The sequence below is a fragment of the Triticum urartu genome, chromosome 3, assembly GCF_003073215.2.
Source record: "Triticum urartu cultivar G1812 chromosome 3, Tu2.1, whole genome shotgun sequence".
NCBI classification, from domain to species: domain Eukaryota; kingdom Viridiplantae; phylum Streptophyta; class Magnoliopsida; order Poales; family Poaceae; genus Triticum; species Triticum urartu.
The window spans coordinates 534,036,737-534,053,653 of record NC_053024.1 but is presented as its reverse complement, the minus strand read 5'-3'; the positions used below and the strand labels follow the sequence as shown (position 1 = coordinate 534,053,653).

The window sequence follows — 16,917 nt, the reverse complement described above, 5'->3', positions numbered from 1 at the left end:
TATGGGATCCTGGGGAATCCCTTCTACGGTTGGTGGGGCATGGAGATGTGCAAAGAGCGGGTCTAGAAGATCAGCGCGAGGGGATTTTTACCCAGGTTCGGGCCGCAAACAATGCGTAATACCCTAGTCCTGCTTTTCTGTGTATTTGGTGTTCTTGAGCTCTTGAACTAGCTGCGGTGCATGCCCAGTACAAAAAGTCTGAATCCTTCCTCAGTACGCCTTGGGCCTCCTTTTATATGTCAAAGGGGTCGCCATAGTGGCACACAGGAGGTGGAAAGTATCTATAGTGTACAAGTTTATCGCCTGGCACCGTAGGACAAACGAATTTAATGTGCTGCTGATGTGCCCTCTTACTTTATCGGGGATGGCAACGAAGCTCATCCCGTCCGTCGCTGCCTTGCCTTGCTTCGACGCGCGTCCAAGCTGACGAGGCATGCAGTGCCATGTTGGCTGGCTGGCTGCTGTGCTGGTGCGCTGGCAGGGTCTTCACGAAGATTTGCATGCCACCACGCATGTACTTGACTAGTTGGCCTAGAAGTTGCATGCTGCCACGCAGACACTTGCCTAGTTGGCGGGCTGATTGCCGCGTTGGCACGGCTGTGGGGCAGCGAAACGTTGGTGGGTGCGGGCCTAGCTGTGGCCCCGCAGATGCCCTCGGCAAGGGTCTTGCCGGGATCTCGCGAGCGTCCCCGGCAAGAGTCTTTCCAGGGGTCTTTGGTCGTCCATGGAAAGGATCTTGCCGAGGGTCTTCGTCTTCTGGTTCTCATCTAGGCTTGCAAGTCTTTGGTCCTCACAAAGATCTGCAAGCCTCCATGCAGGCGCCCCGAGCCTTGGTCTTGATGTTGTCGATGGTGTCAGAACTTCTAGGATCAAGGGTGGCGGCCTCGCTGGTGTGGGGCGAATTGCCCCGGCAAGGCTCTTGCCGGGGCTATGTAGGCCACCCCGGCAAGGATGTTTCTAGGGGAAGCCCATCTTGCCCCTTTGCTCTTTGCGCCTCTGGCTTGAGTGCTGCCTCGGTAGCCTTGTTCCTTCCCTTCCTATGCCCTGCCAAGCATGGCCGCAGGTGTGGCTACGACTGCCCGTGCACAAGTAAAGGGGTACAAAAACGCCCCTTGTCGGTGTCAAAACCGGCAGATCTCGGGTAGGGGGTCCCGAATTGTGCGTCTAGGGCGGATGGTAACAGGAGGCAGGGGACACGATGTTTTACCCAGGTTCGGGCCCTCTTGATGGAGGTAAAACCCTACGTCCTGCTTGATTATTCTTGGTAATATGAGTAGTACAAGAGCTGATCTACCACGAGATCAGAGAGGCTAAACCCTAGAAGCTAGCCTATGGTATGATTGTATGTTGTCCTACGGACTAAAACCCTCCGGTTTATATAGACACTGGAGGGGGCTAGGGTTACACAGAGTCGGTTACAAGGAAGGAGATCTACATATCCATATTGCCAAGCTTGCCTTCGACGCCAAGGAGAGTCCCATCCGAACACTGGACGAAGTCTTCAATCTTGTATCTTCATAGTCCAACAGTCTGGCCAAAGGATATAGTCCGGCTGTCCGGATACCCCCTAATCCAGGACTCCCTCAGTAGCCCCTGAACCAGGCTTCAATGACGATGAGTCCGGCGCGCAGATTGTCTTCGGCATTGCAAGGCGGGTTCCTCCTCCGAATACTTCATAGAAGATTTTGAACATGAGGATCGTGTCCGGCTCTGCAAAATAAGTTACACATATCACCGTAGAGGGAATAATATTTACACAAGTCTAATCTGCTGACGTTCCCCGTAGTGTGACATCACACCACAGCCAGGTCTTTATTCGAATCATTTTTCATAACCTGTCTCAGCGTGTTTCGCGAGGCGGTTTCCTTGGCACGTCTTGTCGAAGCAGAGATCGTGTCCCCTTATTACGGGATTCCCATTAATACGGACGTGGGTAACCCAACCACGCCATCAATTACGGTGCTTGGGGGATAAGCAAGTTTTACCAGGCTGGTGGGGGCGCATAGTTTTGTCCGCCCTTATAAAGGGATAAGGTCTCACCTTTTTCTACCCACGCCTCCTTCCTCCTTGCTCATCCATTGTCGTGCACTCGAGCTCCAGCGCCCAAGTCCACATCCTTCTCCTCAACTCTCTCCAAACATGTCCGGAGCGGGAGGCAAGTGGATGGCCTCCTCCGTCACAGAGGGACACATCAAAAAACTACGTGGAGCCGGATACTTAGGCACGGATATCGCGCACCGGCTGCCAGCCGTGGGGCAGATCGTCCCTACCCCGAAACCTCATGAAAGGGTGGTTTTCCTCCCCCACTTCGTCCGTGGACTGGGGTTTCCCCTCCATCCACTCGTCCACGGCCTTATGTTCTATTATGGGTTGGACTTTCATGATCTGGCCCCGAATTTCATCCTCAACATCTCGGCGTTCATCGTCGTGTGCAAGGCCTTTCTCCGCACTTGGCCCCACTTCGTCATATGGCTGGAGACCTTCAATATCAAGCCGAAGGTAGTAGGCGGCCAACAAGCGGAATGCAGCGGAGCCATGGTGGGAAAAATGCCCAACGTTACATGGCTCAAGGGCTCCTTCGTGGAGACCATAAAGGGGTGGCAATCGGGATGGTTCTACATCACCGAGCCGCATGACACCAACTGGGTGGCGGCCCCCGAGTTTCGATCCAGAATCCCCACGCGGCTCACTTCCTGGAAGGAGAAGGACCTGCCTTGGGGCTCATCGGTGGAGCTGGACGGACTCCAGAAGTGTATCCGGAGCATGACAAGCAAGAAACTTAAGCTTGTCAACATAGTCCAGGTCATGCTCTTCCGCCGGATCCTCCCGTGTCAACAACGGGCTTTCAACTTATGGGAGTTCGACCCGGCCTAGCACTAGACTCTGCGCGAGCTCTTCAACACGACGCATAAGGACGTCTGGAAGGTGCTGTTCAAAGGCGCCGAGGTCCCCCCTTCTCTTACCGAGGACCGTGGGCTAAGTGCGAAGCGCCCTGCGAATCCGGTAAGCTCTGTACACCGGGTAGGGTATTTATTTCCCATAGCTTAACCATGTGCGGGGTCTGAGCTCCCATGCCTTTGACATGATTGGGTGGAGATATCGGAGGAGATTAACTGTCTAGCCCCTCTGCCCGAAGACCCTGCAGACGCTCTCCTGACGGAGATGCGGACTCCGGCTCCTTATGAGGTGCCGGAGAAGACCAAGAAGAAGGCCACGGGAACCCGAAAGAGTTCCCGGCGCCAGGTGGTATCGGACACATCGTCCGATAACTCCGAGACGCACTCCTCCCATGAAAACGAGGAGAAGGAAGATGAAGATTCTCCCCCTCCAGCCGGGGGAGACAAGAAAAGGAAGGCCGCCCCAACCGGGGAGGCCGAAGGGTCCAAGAAGGGAAGGACTCTCCTTCCGGACTGCTCCACCACCACCGCCGACGGCGAAGATGAGTGGCTGCTCAGGGCCAAGCCCCTGGCGAGGTCGTAAGTATTCGAATACCAGAGTAACTCATAGCATACTTTTGTTGCACTGCTTCTCCTAACGTCGAATATGATTATGCAGTCCGCCCCAAGCCCGTATCGACGTATCTTCGTCGGACGGTTCCTTGGACTTGTTGGACATGAATAGTGATACACTCCCAACCGCCTCCTCTCCTTGCCCTACGGACAATGCCGAGGTATTGTCTCAAGGGGCACCGAGCCGGGGGAGATAGTCCCGGAGGCGCCTCAAGGCGACCTTCCGGACTCCAAGAGCAAAGGGAGCAAGGTTCCCAGGGGCTCCAAGTTCGGCCCTCAACCGAACACCGCGTCGGAACCTCTAGTGGTTCCGGACTCGGGCAGGCGGCCCCCTTCCAAGAGGGGCAAGCCGTCCGTGCCGGTGACCTCTGTCCATCTAGAGACACCGGACGACCTGCTGGGAGCGCTTCGCGGCGCTTCCATCGACGAAGAGCACCGCACTATTATGAGTGCGGTGATCAAGAAGGTTCAGTCCGCCAAGAGCGGACTGACTGAAGCCTGTGCTAGCCTTCTAACAGGCTTTGAGGTAAGTATTTAAAATATAGGAAAAATATTACCGCATAGACAGTAGCCCCTGATGCTCTGTTTGGTGTTCACAAAGAAAAGCCGAATAGAGGATCAAATAATATCTGCAGGAGTCTAATATAAGTATGTCTGTATGCGTATGCAGGCTTCGCTGCTGACCTCTGCCGCACTGACTGCGGAGGTCGCCGCACTGAAGCAGAACCTCGAGTGGTCCGAGAAAGAGCTCGGCCTTGCCAAGAGGCAGCTCGAGGAGAACAAAGGTAAGTAATACCTTGTCTATATAAAAAAGAAAATGTGGTTGCGAAATGATAGGATCATCATGAATGTGCCAGGGGCCACGACCAAAGTGGCGACCCTGAAGCAAGCGTTGTCCGAGGCCAAAAACAAAGCGGCCAAGGAGCGCACCGAGCGGGAGAAACAAGAGGCTTAGGTGGGCGAGGTGCAGCAAGAGCTCCAGGCTCTCGTGAAGAAACACGAGACTTTGGAGCTTGACTCGAAGACGCGAGAGTCCGAGCTTGCTGCGGCCCTCGAGAGCACAAAGCATGCCAAGGCTGAAGCCCAAAAGGCCCTCCAGGAAATTGAGGCGATGAGGAAGATAGCGGTGGGTAAGGCATTCAATATGCAAAGCAAGCATGTGAAAGTAAATTACTTGTTACTTACCCGAGTCCGGAGCTCTCCAGGAGCATTCGCAGATTTGCCCCGCGGCGTGTCGGATGCCACGAAATATTACCAGGCTGAGGAGGGAAGCTCGACAGAGAAGTTGTTCTGGTCTCAGTATACTGGGACCGAACACTTGATGCCTATGAGCGACCAGCTGAAGCAACTGGTCGAGCTGCACAAGGCGGACGAACAGGCCATGAGGGGCCTTATAGTTCGGATGTGGCCTGGCGACTCCCTTCCCAACATCTACTTCGGTCTGGTGAGGCAGCTTGTGGACGCCTGCCCCCGGCTGGAAGTCATCAAGCGGTCCGTCTGCATCGAAGGTGCCCGCCAGGCTTTTGCCCGTGCGAAGGTGCACTGGGCCAAGATGGACGCCGAGAAGCGGGTGAAGGAGGGGCCGCTGCAGGGCAAGGAGCATCGCCACCCCGAAATGTATTATGAGGGTGTCCTGAAGGGTGCCCGTCTTGTGGTGGACGAGTGTGCGAAGGATGTAATTTTTCAATGAACTTGCTCGTGTGATCCTGTATTATGAAAACTTGTTCATATGCGCTATGTAACGCTTGTTTGAATTTAAAATATTACCTTCTGTGCAGCTGTTTATTAAATCTGAGAGATGACCAGTCATCGGTTTCTGCCCCATGCCCTGAGTGCTGGGGTGTTCGGGATAAGTCTGAGCACTCTTTTTCCCATTGTTGGGTCCTTCGAGGGAGGTGCTTAGCACAACGAACAAGGCAATCGGACTATAATGCTTTATCACTCTCACTTAGCCATAGAAGGCTACAATTTTAAATTTTGGCGAAGCCCCTAGTATTCAGAAGGCCGAATTTGGGGCGCTATACACGCCTTAAGCTGGACAAAGCCGACCCCTCGCTCTAAGCGGCATAAGTCTTTAGGGACTCGAGACCTCTCGAACAGCGACCAGCTCTCGCCTTATCATGACAGTCAGTTTTAGCTTTCTCTACTGAGGTTCTTGCCCAAATGAACTGGGGCACAATCGCAGTAGTTCTCCCAGTGCTACCTTAGCCGATATAGCGGAACGTAAGGTACCAAAACATGGGATCCGGGCAAACCCAACTATTGACCCAATACATGATTCGGAGCTGATGCATATAATGCTATAAGTCCAGGGTGCCGCACTGTTGAAAGTGTTCGGACTTCTCACGCCGTATTATGGGGTACGCTTAAGCCCCTGGCATATTGGCCGTACCAAAGTGTACGGGTGCTGAATGTTGTGAATGAACATATATATATATATATATATATATATATATATACCTAATAATAAAGCACGGATTGACTCCGTGGGTTCACCATCACAATACGCTTCCGCCCAGTTGTAATACGCTTTTACGATTCGTATAGACAAAATCGTAATATAAACAAGGTGGTACTAAAATTCTGTTTTGCTTTATATACTTGGCATGTGCGTTAAAAAGTTCACATCTAGGCCACGCTCGTGGCCACTTGGGCTCTCTTCGTCCGTCGCTGCACGTGTATGGGCTTCCTACGTCCCCCTGCGCGTGTCCACGCCAGGTTTATTTTTCCCCTCAAAAAAGCCTAAAATAATTAGTAGGATGGAGATTCGAACCAATGACCTTCTCTCCGCTAGCCTGCAATGGGAGGAACGTGATGACCAACTGCGACAGCTAATTTTTGTGAACAAATTCAAGTTGCGCTTTATTTGTATATGGTCTTCAACCTGTAATTAGATCAGGATTGGGCCTGGGCCGTTGCTCTTGCGGCTGGGCCACGTGCACATGGCTTCATCAACGTACAAAAAATAGAGCCCACCCTACAGTATTAATGTCTTTGGATATTTCAAGTTGAATAATCCCACATGGCTCCAATCACATTATTTTCACTAATTTATATATGTTTAACAACATTGTATGGTGTGAGCTAATTAAAAGGACTCCTCACATGGAAGAGGGGAAGTGCTTTGAAGGCTTGGAGGCTGCATGATACATGGGATATATTGAAAATTCGCTTAAGAAGTAGTGGCTCATATGTGATGCAAGAGGTGCTTTGGTTGGGCTTAATATTGATGCAAGAGGCTCATGTGTGCATGCGTGCAATAGTAGGCTGGGATTCTTCAAAGAATTTGTGGCTTTGCTGGGAAATGGAATGATGGAAGTTCAAAGAAGTTGTGGCTTCGTTGAAAATGATGGAAGCGGTGCTTGATCGTTGCGTGTATGTAGTATATGCATGCACAGTAGTGCAAAAGGAAAGCTATAAAGAATATTAGTATTCTGTGCATGTGTCCTGTACTGAGAAAGTGCAAAGCAGGCGATCTCTGAGCTGCCCATAAAACCCCACAACACCGGCTTGATACATGAAATTTGTATCATTTTTTCATCCTCTCCGCTCTATCTTCTAAAAAATATGCAGCTAATATGTGTTTTCTATAGAATTTGGTGTGCAACTCCCTGTCACCAGATGAGACAGTCCGGATGCTACACTGTTCATGCCAACCGAAGACATGCCCTGTTTCAACTTTCGTCCGGGCTCCATGCTCATTCACTCCAACACCAGAGATAGAGATCAACATCACGAACGGTTGTGGACGTCTTTGCGATGCTGTTTTCAACACCTCAACTCTGCGCTCATCCATGCCGGCACTATGTTCGAACCACATTGTCGCCTGATTCGTCGCAACCGAGTTTGCTCCGATCATAAACATGCTTACATGTCGCATTCAAGTAGGATGGTGCAAGGACACCTTTTCTCCCGTTGCAACACACGGGCATGTTTTGCTAGTCTTTTCTTTCCCTTATATATATATATATATATATATATTATCTCTCCCTCATAATAAAGCACGTATTGACTCCATGGGTTCATCGTCACAATACGCTTTTTCCCATAAATTTACGCTTTCAGTTTGAATTTAAAACATATACGCGAGGTGGTACTAAAAAACCGTTTCGTCCGTCCGCCCGTTTTTCCTTCTTTTCTCTTTCGTAGGGGTTGGGGTCACCCGTCGCCCACCTGGGCCATAGCCCATAGAATCCATACGAGACACCGTGGTAGCCGGCCCAGTCAATCTAGAGAGGAGGCAAAAAATTCCGCTGGTCGTAGGAACAGACACGACCACGGGCTCTCCTCTCTCCCTCTCCTCCGGATCCGAGCCGCCAGAGGCGCACGACCTGCGCGACGCTCGATCCGGTGCCGCGCCGGCCGCCGACCGATGGCCGACGCCGGTGATCGGAGCACACTGCACCACCGGTCTGCCTCAGCTCCCCCTTTCCTTTGCGCGCCCGAGCTACTCGCTGTACGCCGCCCGGGAGGGCTCGCGCTCGCCGCTCGACCAAAGCCACCGCCGGCCGGTCCGGTGCCGCGCCGGCCGCCGGCAGATGGCCGACGGAGGTGTTCGAAGCATCCTGCACCACCGGTCTGCTTCATCTCCTTCTTTCTTTCACATGCCCGAGCTCCTCCCTGTAAGCTGGCTGGGAGGGCTCGTGCTCGCCGCCACCGCCAGCCGGTCCTCCCTGCACTTGCCCGCGACCTCTCCGCCCCTCTACACCGCCCTACACCTCAACTTCAGACGCACATGTGTTTGTGGATGTTCTCGGTTATTTTTTGCACACAAGATGTTTGTGTGTTTGTCTGAGCCAGTTTCAGTCACAGATCCTTGAAGTAAACTCCCACATACGAGATTAGCTCTCCTTCCATATGATTCAAAAAATGGTAGGATGGTGGGAGTTAATTGGGATACTAGAATAATGGGTTGCTAATTAATTTACATCACGTGGAGTCTCAAGACACATGGGTACGCTGGCTCCTATTGTTTGACAAATTTATATTGAACTTACTTTAATCGTATAAAGGAGTTGCAGTTAGGTGTTGCCCTTTTTTATGCCTAGACACAGCAGCTCCAATAACATCTGGACGCTCATGGTGAGATATATTAATTATTCTTATAATGGTCATCTGAATTTGCAGAGACAATTAGATTTTGGAAGCAGGAATCCTTTCCTCATAAGATGGATGAGCTGTAGGATTTGATTCTGTTCAGCTTGAATTAGTTTTTCATCATCATGTTCTATGTATTAGGAATTCATGCCTTACAGCTCTAATTTTTTCGCATTGTTGGTGTATGCTGGGAGTCACATTGTTATGCATGCTAGCAAACAGTAGGATTGAAAGTCTTACCCTGTTGGTTATTAATATCTTTTCCACTATAGTGAGATTCAGCAATTTAATTCGTATTAAGGTCACACAAACAGTTTGGTTTTCAGATTTGTCTTGACAAACATATTTGGTTCAACAATTTAATTCGTATTAAAGTCACACAAGCAGTTTGATTTTTAGATTTGTCTTGACAAACACATTTTTGCAGATTATCCTTACATAAGCAATTGATTTCTGCAAGTTCCTTTCACTTCTTATTTATTTCTTCACTTGGTTATGATGTACTGCTATTCGTTTTCATGATGATTCATGCATTTTGTAGTTTTCACTCACAGAATGTTCTCTCTAAACAAGATTGGTTCCCATTCTTACAGTGAAGTAGCTACTGAGCAGTGAGGCCATCGAGCGACACCAGACCGCGGGACAGCGTGAGAAGAGGCAGGGGGTGTCTGGCGGGATGGGGAAGACCACGAGGAAGTGTGGCGATGGAGTGCAATCCCGAAGAAGAAGAACATTGCAAAGAAAGACCCTAGCCAAGCGCCACCCAATTCTCTTTCATTGACCTAATGGCCATCAATTCAATTGGGTCCAAGCTGCTGCGTTTGACCTTCCCACTGACCCACTACATCCTCGCTCAGCTGCTTCTGCTATGTTTCTTCTCCATGGCATTGTCGGCTGCCAGTGTGCCTGACATCATGCCTATGTGACCTCATATCATGCTCCTCTACGTGTTCTTCTCACCCTGTTCCATGAGGAGAGATGTTGTTCTGTGTTCTGTAGCTCTACTCCATAGCATGATGGAAGTCGCCTCCAGATGGGATAGCAATTATCTCGGGATCATGGTGAGGTTACTGAGTCGACCCTTCATTTGGCTCTATTCGTGTGGATCTATTCATGTGCATCTGTAAACTGTATTTAGGTACAACTATTGTTCTAGCACTTGTGTTTATTATTTTTGTAAAAAAAGATTTCTTGATCTCATTAAATTGGGGTTTTATGTTGACATGAAATTCTAACTGAATTGCTATTTAGCTGACAATTCCAACAATTTTTTGTATTGTATTTGCATGTACGGACTGCCTAAGCAACGGCCAGGGGGCATATGCTTCTCCTACCACTAACATCTTCATCCTATTTGAGCCAGAATAGCTTTGGTGCCCTCTCTCGCTCATGGTGAGGCCGTGCACGCTTTGCCATGGTTGTGTGCTACGAAATCTCAGACTGGAGTCGCTTCGGTCGGGCACTATTCAGGTACAACTCACTTTGCTCCACCATTGTTGGTTGCTGTGTGCATCACATGCTTGATGAAATTCAGAGATGGTGTTGATCTTGCTCTTGCTAGACCATCCTTGTTATAAATCAATTATTGGGTTCTAGCTAGGGTCTTAGAATTGATAATTTCCGCTGAAAATGTAGTTCTTATAAGATTCTCATTGTCAAGTTGTTATGGCAGCATGAGTGAAAATATGTTCCTTTTAAATGCTTAGATCTATAGAAACCTCTAATCTATATCCTAAATTACTGTATTGTGTGCTAAAATAAACTGTATATATTGATTCAATTTATATATGTAGTACAATGATTTTGCTCACATCACAAATATCTAACAACAAGAGTGGTACTGAATTCACTTGCAACCAAAACATTTAAATTCCAGTTCAACATTGCATATTCCTATCTAATAAACGGTCAGATGTTTCAGATTAATGTGGGAATTTCTAGCATATTCCTCTTTTACAGTGACGCCAGATTCGAATTTGAAGGCGTACTTGCCCCTGAGCTGGCGGTGCCTGAGAACAACGACGACAAAATTCTGGCATCGTCTCCAAGCTCTGTCGCAAGCAACGCAGGGACGCCTCAGGCTCAAAGTCGGGTTGCTGTGCAGGCGAGCAGCAGCAGCCACTTATGTCTCTTCCAAGAAGGGCGCCACCTTGGAGGAGCATAACAACACCGTCTGCAGCGGCGCACGAGCCAACAAAAGGACAGGACCATTGGAGACGACGGACACAGAGGTGCATGCTAGGCATGCCGATCATCAGACACTAGGGAGCGATCCCACCCATGATGCCGCAGTACACGCAGCCGTCGCCGCCGCCACATGCCATGATCTACGGGCAAGTGCCTGCTCAGCAGCGTACAAGAGAGATCACCGCGGGACCCTACTCGCCAAGACGATGCTTCTCTTATCGTGCTTATTTACTTTCCTTCTATGTGTGACGAGAAGGAGCGGGAGATTCAGAGGCTCAGGTTGGCATCACTAGGTGAGTTCCCTGCTGATTTGTCGAGCACGGGATATAGACTATAGTCGGGTTCCTTCCTAACTCTGCTGGGCCTAATGAAGAGAAAGAATCAACTTTTGAGATTAATTGGCTAGATCCAAGCAGGCAGCTGCACAACATCGTCAAGGAGAAGATGAGAACAATGCGATGTTCAAAGAAGCAGGCTCCAGTTTTGGTAAATGAGTAGTGATGTTGCAACCACCAAAACAAATCTGAAAAATAAGACAAAGACAAACAGGTTGAGAGGTTGGTTAATGATATGGAAGATCAAGTAAAAAAACGAATTATTGGAAGCCCCGGCAAGCAAAGTAAAGAAAACCCTACTTAACTTGATCACAAAGGTTGGATCGTGCAAGTACATGTTGTATAAGTTTACTAGGTTGGGACAGGTCGTACTGGTGGTTGCTGGCAGAATTCTGATGTGATTCACATGTTCTTCAGTTCAGAAGATGAAACAAAAACTCTCCAAAGAGGGGAAACAAGCACAGATAAAGCCTGAAGAGATATGCAATTTGGACTTATAGGAACTGTCACTTCATTATTATAGTGGAGTTAAAGGAAATAGGAGGCATGAAAACATGACGAGCAAGGAAAGATCACTGCTACGCAAGAAAAAATGCAAGTCCATGTGATTTTGCAATAGGAGAGGCTTAGACTTTCAGGGTTTTTACTTGAAAAATCGCATTTGGTACTTTTGAGTATTTTTTATACTGTTTTGCTCAATCAAAATTCACCACATGTTTTTGTTTATACCCGTTGCAACGCACGGGCATTTTTACTAGTATATATATATATATATATATATATATATATATATATATATAAGAATAGAGAATGCGGTAATAGTCTAGTGCTATGCATTGTTTATTCAAAAAGGTGTGTCGAAGCAGAATGATACAAGTAGTGCGATAAGCAAAAAGTAGGACTATTTGACTTGTCCCCTCCAAGGGCAACCTGAGGAATGGTATTTAAAGTAAGTATTTCACTGGTTATCACAGACCACTTGGGAGTTCCGTGGTGCGATGTAGCTTTCTACCTCCTTGGTTGTTGCATCGTGTGTCCGACAGTCGTACTGCCGGACGGGGTTTTCAGAGATTAAAGTCCTGAAAGAGAGAAAAATAACAAAGCGGGAAGCCCCTAGTGCGGTTGAGCCGCGTCTTGGGGCGTGCCGTAGTCGTGCCCCCTCCCCACCTATGCCCGTGGTATTTTCAATGCGTAATTATGTACGCGTGGCACGGATTTCGCCGTTTGGTTGGCACTGGGGTGGGGGCCGCATTGCTATGCGAGCTCGGAACGTGCCAGGCGGTCTTGTTGCCGATTACTCCGGGCGCGCTTGAAGGTGTCCGGGTCTTTAATCGCCGAACTGGTGGATTGCCTTAAGAGGCTGCTTTGCGCTTCTGCTGCGAGGGCCGCAGTGTGCTCCTCCGTGCGAGAGAGCGCTCTGTGTTTCCATTGACTGTGATGACCCCCCGAGGTCCTGGCATCTTGAGCTTGAGATATGCATAGTGCGGTACCGTGTTGAATCTCGCAAATGCGTTTCGCTCGAGCAGTGCATGATAGCCGCTGCGGAACGGGACTATATCGAAGATTAACTCCTCGCTTCGGAAGTTATCCGGGGATCCAAAGACCACTTCCAGTGTGACTGAGCCTGTGCAATGGGCCTCTACACTTGGTATGACGCCTTTGAATGTCGTTTTTGTGGGTTTGATCCTTGAGGGGTCTATACCCATTTTGCGCACTGTGTCCTAATAAAGCAGGTTCAGGCTGCTGCCGCTGTCCATAAGGACTCGAGTGAGGTGAAATTCGTCGATGATTGGGTCTAGGACCAGTGCGGTGAATCCGCCATGACGGATACTAGTGGGATGGTCCCTGCGATCGAAGGTGATCGGACAGGAGGACCATGGGTTGAACTTTGGGGCGACTGGCTCCAACGCGTATACATCCCTTAACGCACGCTTCCGCTCCCTCTTGGGGATGTGGGTTGCGTATATCATGTTCACCGTCCGCACTTGTGGGGGGAACCTCTTATGCCCTCCGGTGTTCCGTTGCTGGGGCTCCTCATCATCATCGCTATGTATCCCCTTATCTTTGTTTTCAGCGTTTAACTTGCCAGCCTGCTTGAACACCCAACATTCCCTGTTGGTGTGGTTGGCTGGCTTGTCGGGGGTGCCATGTATTTGGCACGAGCGATCGAGTATACGGTCCAAACTGGACGGGCCCGGAGTGCTTCTTCTGAATGGCTTTTTCCGCTGACCGGGTTTAGAGCCTCCGAATAAGGCATTGACTGCCGTATCCTTGGTATTGTCGCTATTGACGCAACGCTTATGTTTGTTGCGACGTGACCTGCCATTGCTATCCTTGGTATCTGAAGTATCGTGGTTCTTTGATATGTTATTGCTGCGAGTCAGCCAGCTGTCTCCTCCCGCAAAAAAGCGGGTCATGAGTGTCGTGAGGGCTGCCATATATTTCAGCTTTTCCTGGCCAAGGTGCCGGGCGAGCCACTCGTCGCGGATGTTGTGCTTAAAAGCTCCTAGGGCCTCTGCATCCGGACAGTCGACGATTTGATTTTTCTTTGCCAGGAACCGTGTCCAGAATTGCCTGGCCGATTCCTCTGGCTGCTGAATTATGTGGCTCAAGTCATCAGCATCTGGTGGTCGCACATAAGTGCCCTGGAAGTTGTCCAGGAATGCGGCTTCCAGATCTTCCCAACAGCCAATGGATTTTGCTGGCAGGCTATTGAGCCAATGCCGAGCTGGTCCTTTGAGCTTGAGTGGGAGGTATTTGATGGCGTGTAGATCGTCACCGCGGGCCATGTGGATGTGCAGGAGGAAGTCCTCGATCCATACCGCAGGATCTGTTGTGCCGTCGTATGATTCGATATTTACGGGTTTGAAACCCTTTGGGATTTGGTGATCCATTACTTCGTCTGTGAAGCATATGGGGTGTGCGGCGCCTCTGTAGTGGGCTATGTCGCGACGTAGCTCGAATGAGTCTTGTCCGCTGTGTTCTACTGTATCCGGCATGACGGTTATCGTCTCACGTAGTGGCGCACCCTCGTGATCCGTAGATCGATCTTGCATGTTTTGCTTTGTCCTCCAATACGTCTTGCAGGTCTAGCGTGTTTCCCCGTGCCTTGTCATTTTTATTTGAGTGGCGTCGAGGTGCGGGCTGAGTTTTTGGCTGAAATGTCTCTCTGTCGCGGCTACGAGGTGGCCGATCAGCCGCATCATATGCTGGAGATGTAGGTTTTAATGCTTCCTCCTCCAGTCGGGGTAGCAACCTGCGCTTTGGGTAACTCTTGGAGGGGCATTCGAGTTCATATTCCTCGATCGCAAGGACTTCAGTCCATCTGTCAGCTAGCAAATCTTGATCAGCTTGAAGCCGCTGCTGCTTTTTCTTAAGGCTATTTGCCATGGCTATAAGCCGGCGCTTGAAGCGCTCTTGCTTGGTGGGATCCTCCGGCACGACAAATTCGTCATCGTCGAGGCTTGCCTCGTCTTAGGAGGGAAGCATGTGATTATCATCCTCCGTCTCTCCATCTGCCGCTCTCTCGGGAGGGCTGGCTTCTCCATCCTCCTGCTCTAAATCTTGCTGGAGGGGATTGTTGTCGTCTTCGGCACTGTCCGGAGTTCTATTATCTCCTGTGCCGGTGTCACCGCTTTTGCTTTGGCGAGACTTAGAGCGGCGCCGCTGATGTCGGCAATTGGGTTGCTTCTTGGAGGGGTCATCCTCCGCTGTCCCGTCGCCATTGCCTTCTTTGGGTGTGTCCATCATGTATATATCATATGATGAGGTGGCTGTCCAGTGCCCTGTGGGCAGTGGTTCCTCTTCGTCTCCCGCATCATCGTCCATACCGTCGATGCCTTCGGAGTCAAAGTCGAGCATGTCGGTCAAATTGTCGACAGTGGCTACTAAGTGGGTGGTGGGTGGGCGGCGAATTTCTTCGTCATCCGCATCCCAATCCTGCCGAAAATAGGTCGGCCAGGACTCTCCTGACAGGGAGAGAGACCTTAATGAGTTCAGCATGTCTCCGAAGGGCGAGTGCCGAAAGATATCCGCGGAGGTGAACTCCATGATCAGCGCCCAGTCGGATTCGATAGGCACGGGCGCAGGCGGTTCGAAGTCCGCGGCCGAGGAAGAATCCGGCAATTTGGCGTCACGGCTCTTGTGAAGGGTAAGGTCGATACTCGGCTCGATCGCCGCTGAGAATGCGGCCTCCGTGGCGGGGTCTATCCCCCCGTCCGTGGATGGCGCAATCGGCTCCGAATTGAGGGTCGGAGCGGTTGCCGGTGCGATCTCCTGCACACTGTCCAATGGTAGAGCTAAATCATGCTCATCGTGACCGTGCGGCATACTCGGTCGGGGCTCGAATCCGTCGAAGATCAAGTCTCCACGGATGTATGCTGTGTAATTTAAGCTTCCAAACCTGACTTGGTGGCCAGGGGCGTAACTCTCGATCTGCTCCAGATGGCCAAGCGAGTTGGCCCGCAGTGCGAAGCCGCCGAATACAAAGATCTGTCCGGGGAGAAAAGTCTCACCCTGGACTGCATCGCTATCGATGATCGAAGGAGCCATCAAGCCTAATGATGACGACACAGAGGAACTCTCAATGAAAGCACGAATGTCGGTGTCAAAATCGGCGGATCTCGGGTAGGGGGTCCCGAATTGTGCGTCTAGGGCGGATGGTAATAGGAGGCAGGGGACACGATGTTTTACCCAGGTTCGGGCCCTCTTGATGGAGGTAAAACCCTACGTCCTGCTTGATTATTCTTGATAATATGAGTAGTACAAGAGTTGATCTACCACGAGATCAGAGAGGCTAAACCCTAGAAGCTAGCCTATGGTATCATTGTATGTTGTCCTACGGACTAAAACCCTCCGGTTTATATAGGCACCGGAGGGGGCTAGGGTTACACAGAGTCGGTTACAAGGAAGGAGATCTACATATCCGTATTGCCAAGATTTCCTTCCACGCCAAGGAGAGTCCCATCCGGACACGGGACAAAGTCTGCAATCTTGTATCTTCATAGTCCAAAAGTCCAGCCAAAAGGATATAATCCGGCTGTCCGGATACCCCCTAATCCAGGACTCCCTCACCCTTACTTTTTTACACCGATAGTAGGTATGGTGGACACTCATGGCAAGAAACTGGGTTTTAGGGTTTTTGGATGCACAAGTAGTATCTCTACTTAGTACAATTTTTTGGCTAGCAAAAGATCCTAGGCAAACACCACATGTTGGGGGATCCATAACAATATAATTTCTATGCAAATATACACAACCATAACTCATTACGTTGTCTTCCTTGTCCAACTTCAACTAATTTGCTCAATTTTGAAAATAATTAATGGGTATTCACAATCATAGAAGATGTCCAAGATAATATATTTGCATGTGAAAGTTCTCTTCCTTCTAGTAATCATTCATGAATTGCTAGTATGACCAATATTGTGATTGTCAAGCTTCAAAAGATTTCCCTTTCTAAATCCAATGTGAAGCTACCACTAGGCATGATATAATTTCAACTTCAAGATATTAATTTCATTCAACAATTTACTCATAGGATATAAGTGAAGCACATGAGTAAATGACAAGCTACTCCAAAAAGATATAAGTGAAAATCAAGCGAGTGGTTAAGTAAATAGGTAGCTAATTGTGGACTCTCTCTTATTTAAAAACTTTTAGATTTAAGTATTTTATTAAAGCAGCAAGCAAAAACAAAATAAAATGACATTCCAATAATAGCACAACTCATGTGAAGAAGCAAAAACTTAGGCTCAAGCGATACTAACTAACAATTGTTGATGAACAAA

At 49.4% G+C, this 16,917-nt stretch overlaps 1 protein-coding gene and 1 long non-coding RNA gene across 2 annotated transcripts; both read left to right on the top strand.

Moving 5' to 3' along the window:
* The first annotated feature begins 433 nt into the window (after nt 1-433).
* Nucleotides 434-9,386, top strand: LOC125546926. Its single transcript, XM_048711016.1, has 3 exons — nt 434-514; nt 7,694-8,085; nt 9,200-9,386. The coding sequence occupies exons 1-3, from the start codon at nt 434-436 to the stop codon at nt 9,219-9,221; spliced, it is 495 nt and encodes a 164-aa protein (XP_048566973.1). The 3' UTR covers nt 9,222-9,386.
* Nucleotides 9,387-9,627: 241 nt separating this feature from the next.
* LOC125544821 lies at nt 9,628-11,833 on the top strand. The gene is made up of 3 exons (XR_007299717.1): nt 9,628-9,667; nt 9,911-10,076; nt 10,528-11,833. It is a non-coding gene; the product is annotated as an uncharacterized LOC125544821 (long non-coding RNA).
* The last annotated feature ends 5,084 nt before the right edge of the window (nt 11,834-16,917 follow it).

What these genes read in the sequence shown, in the direction of transcription:
- LOC125546926 (XM_048711016.1), top strand. Translation starts at nt 434, where the DNA reads ATGCAGTGCCATGTTGGCTGGCTGGCTGCTGTGCTGGTGCGCTGGCAG. An exon ending in ATTTGCATGCCACCACGCAT is followed by an intron (nt 515 to 7,693) that starts GTACTTGACTAG and finishes CCTGGGCCATAG; the next exon opens with CCCATAGAATCCATACGAGA. An exon ending in CGAAGCATCCTGCACCACCG is followed by an intron (nt 8,086 to 9,199) that starts GTCTGCTTCATC and finishes CCATTCTTACAG; the next exon opens with TGAAGTAGCTACTGAGCAGT.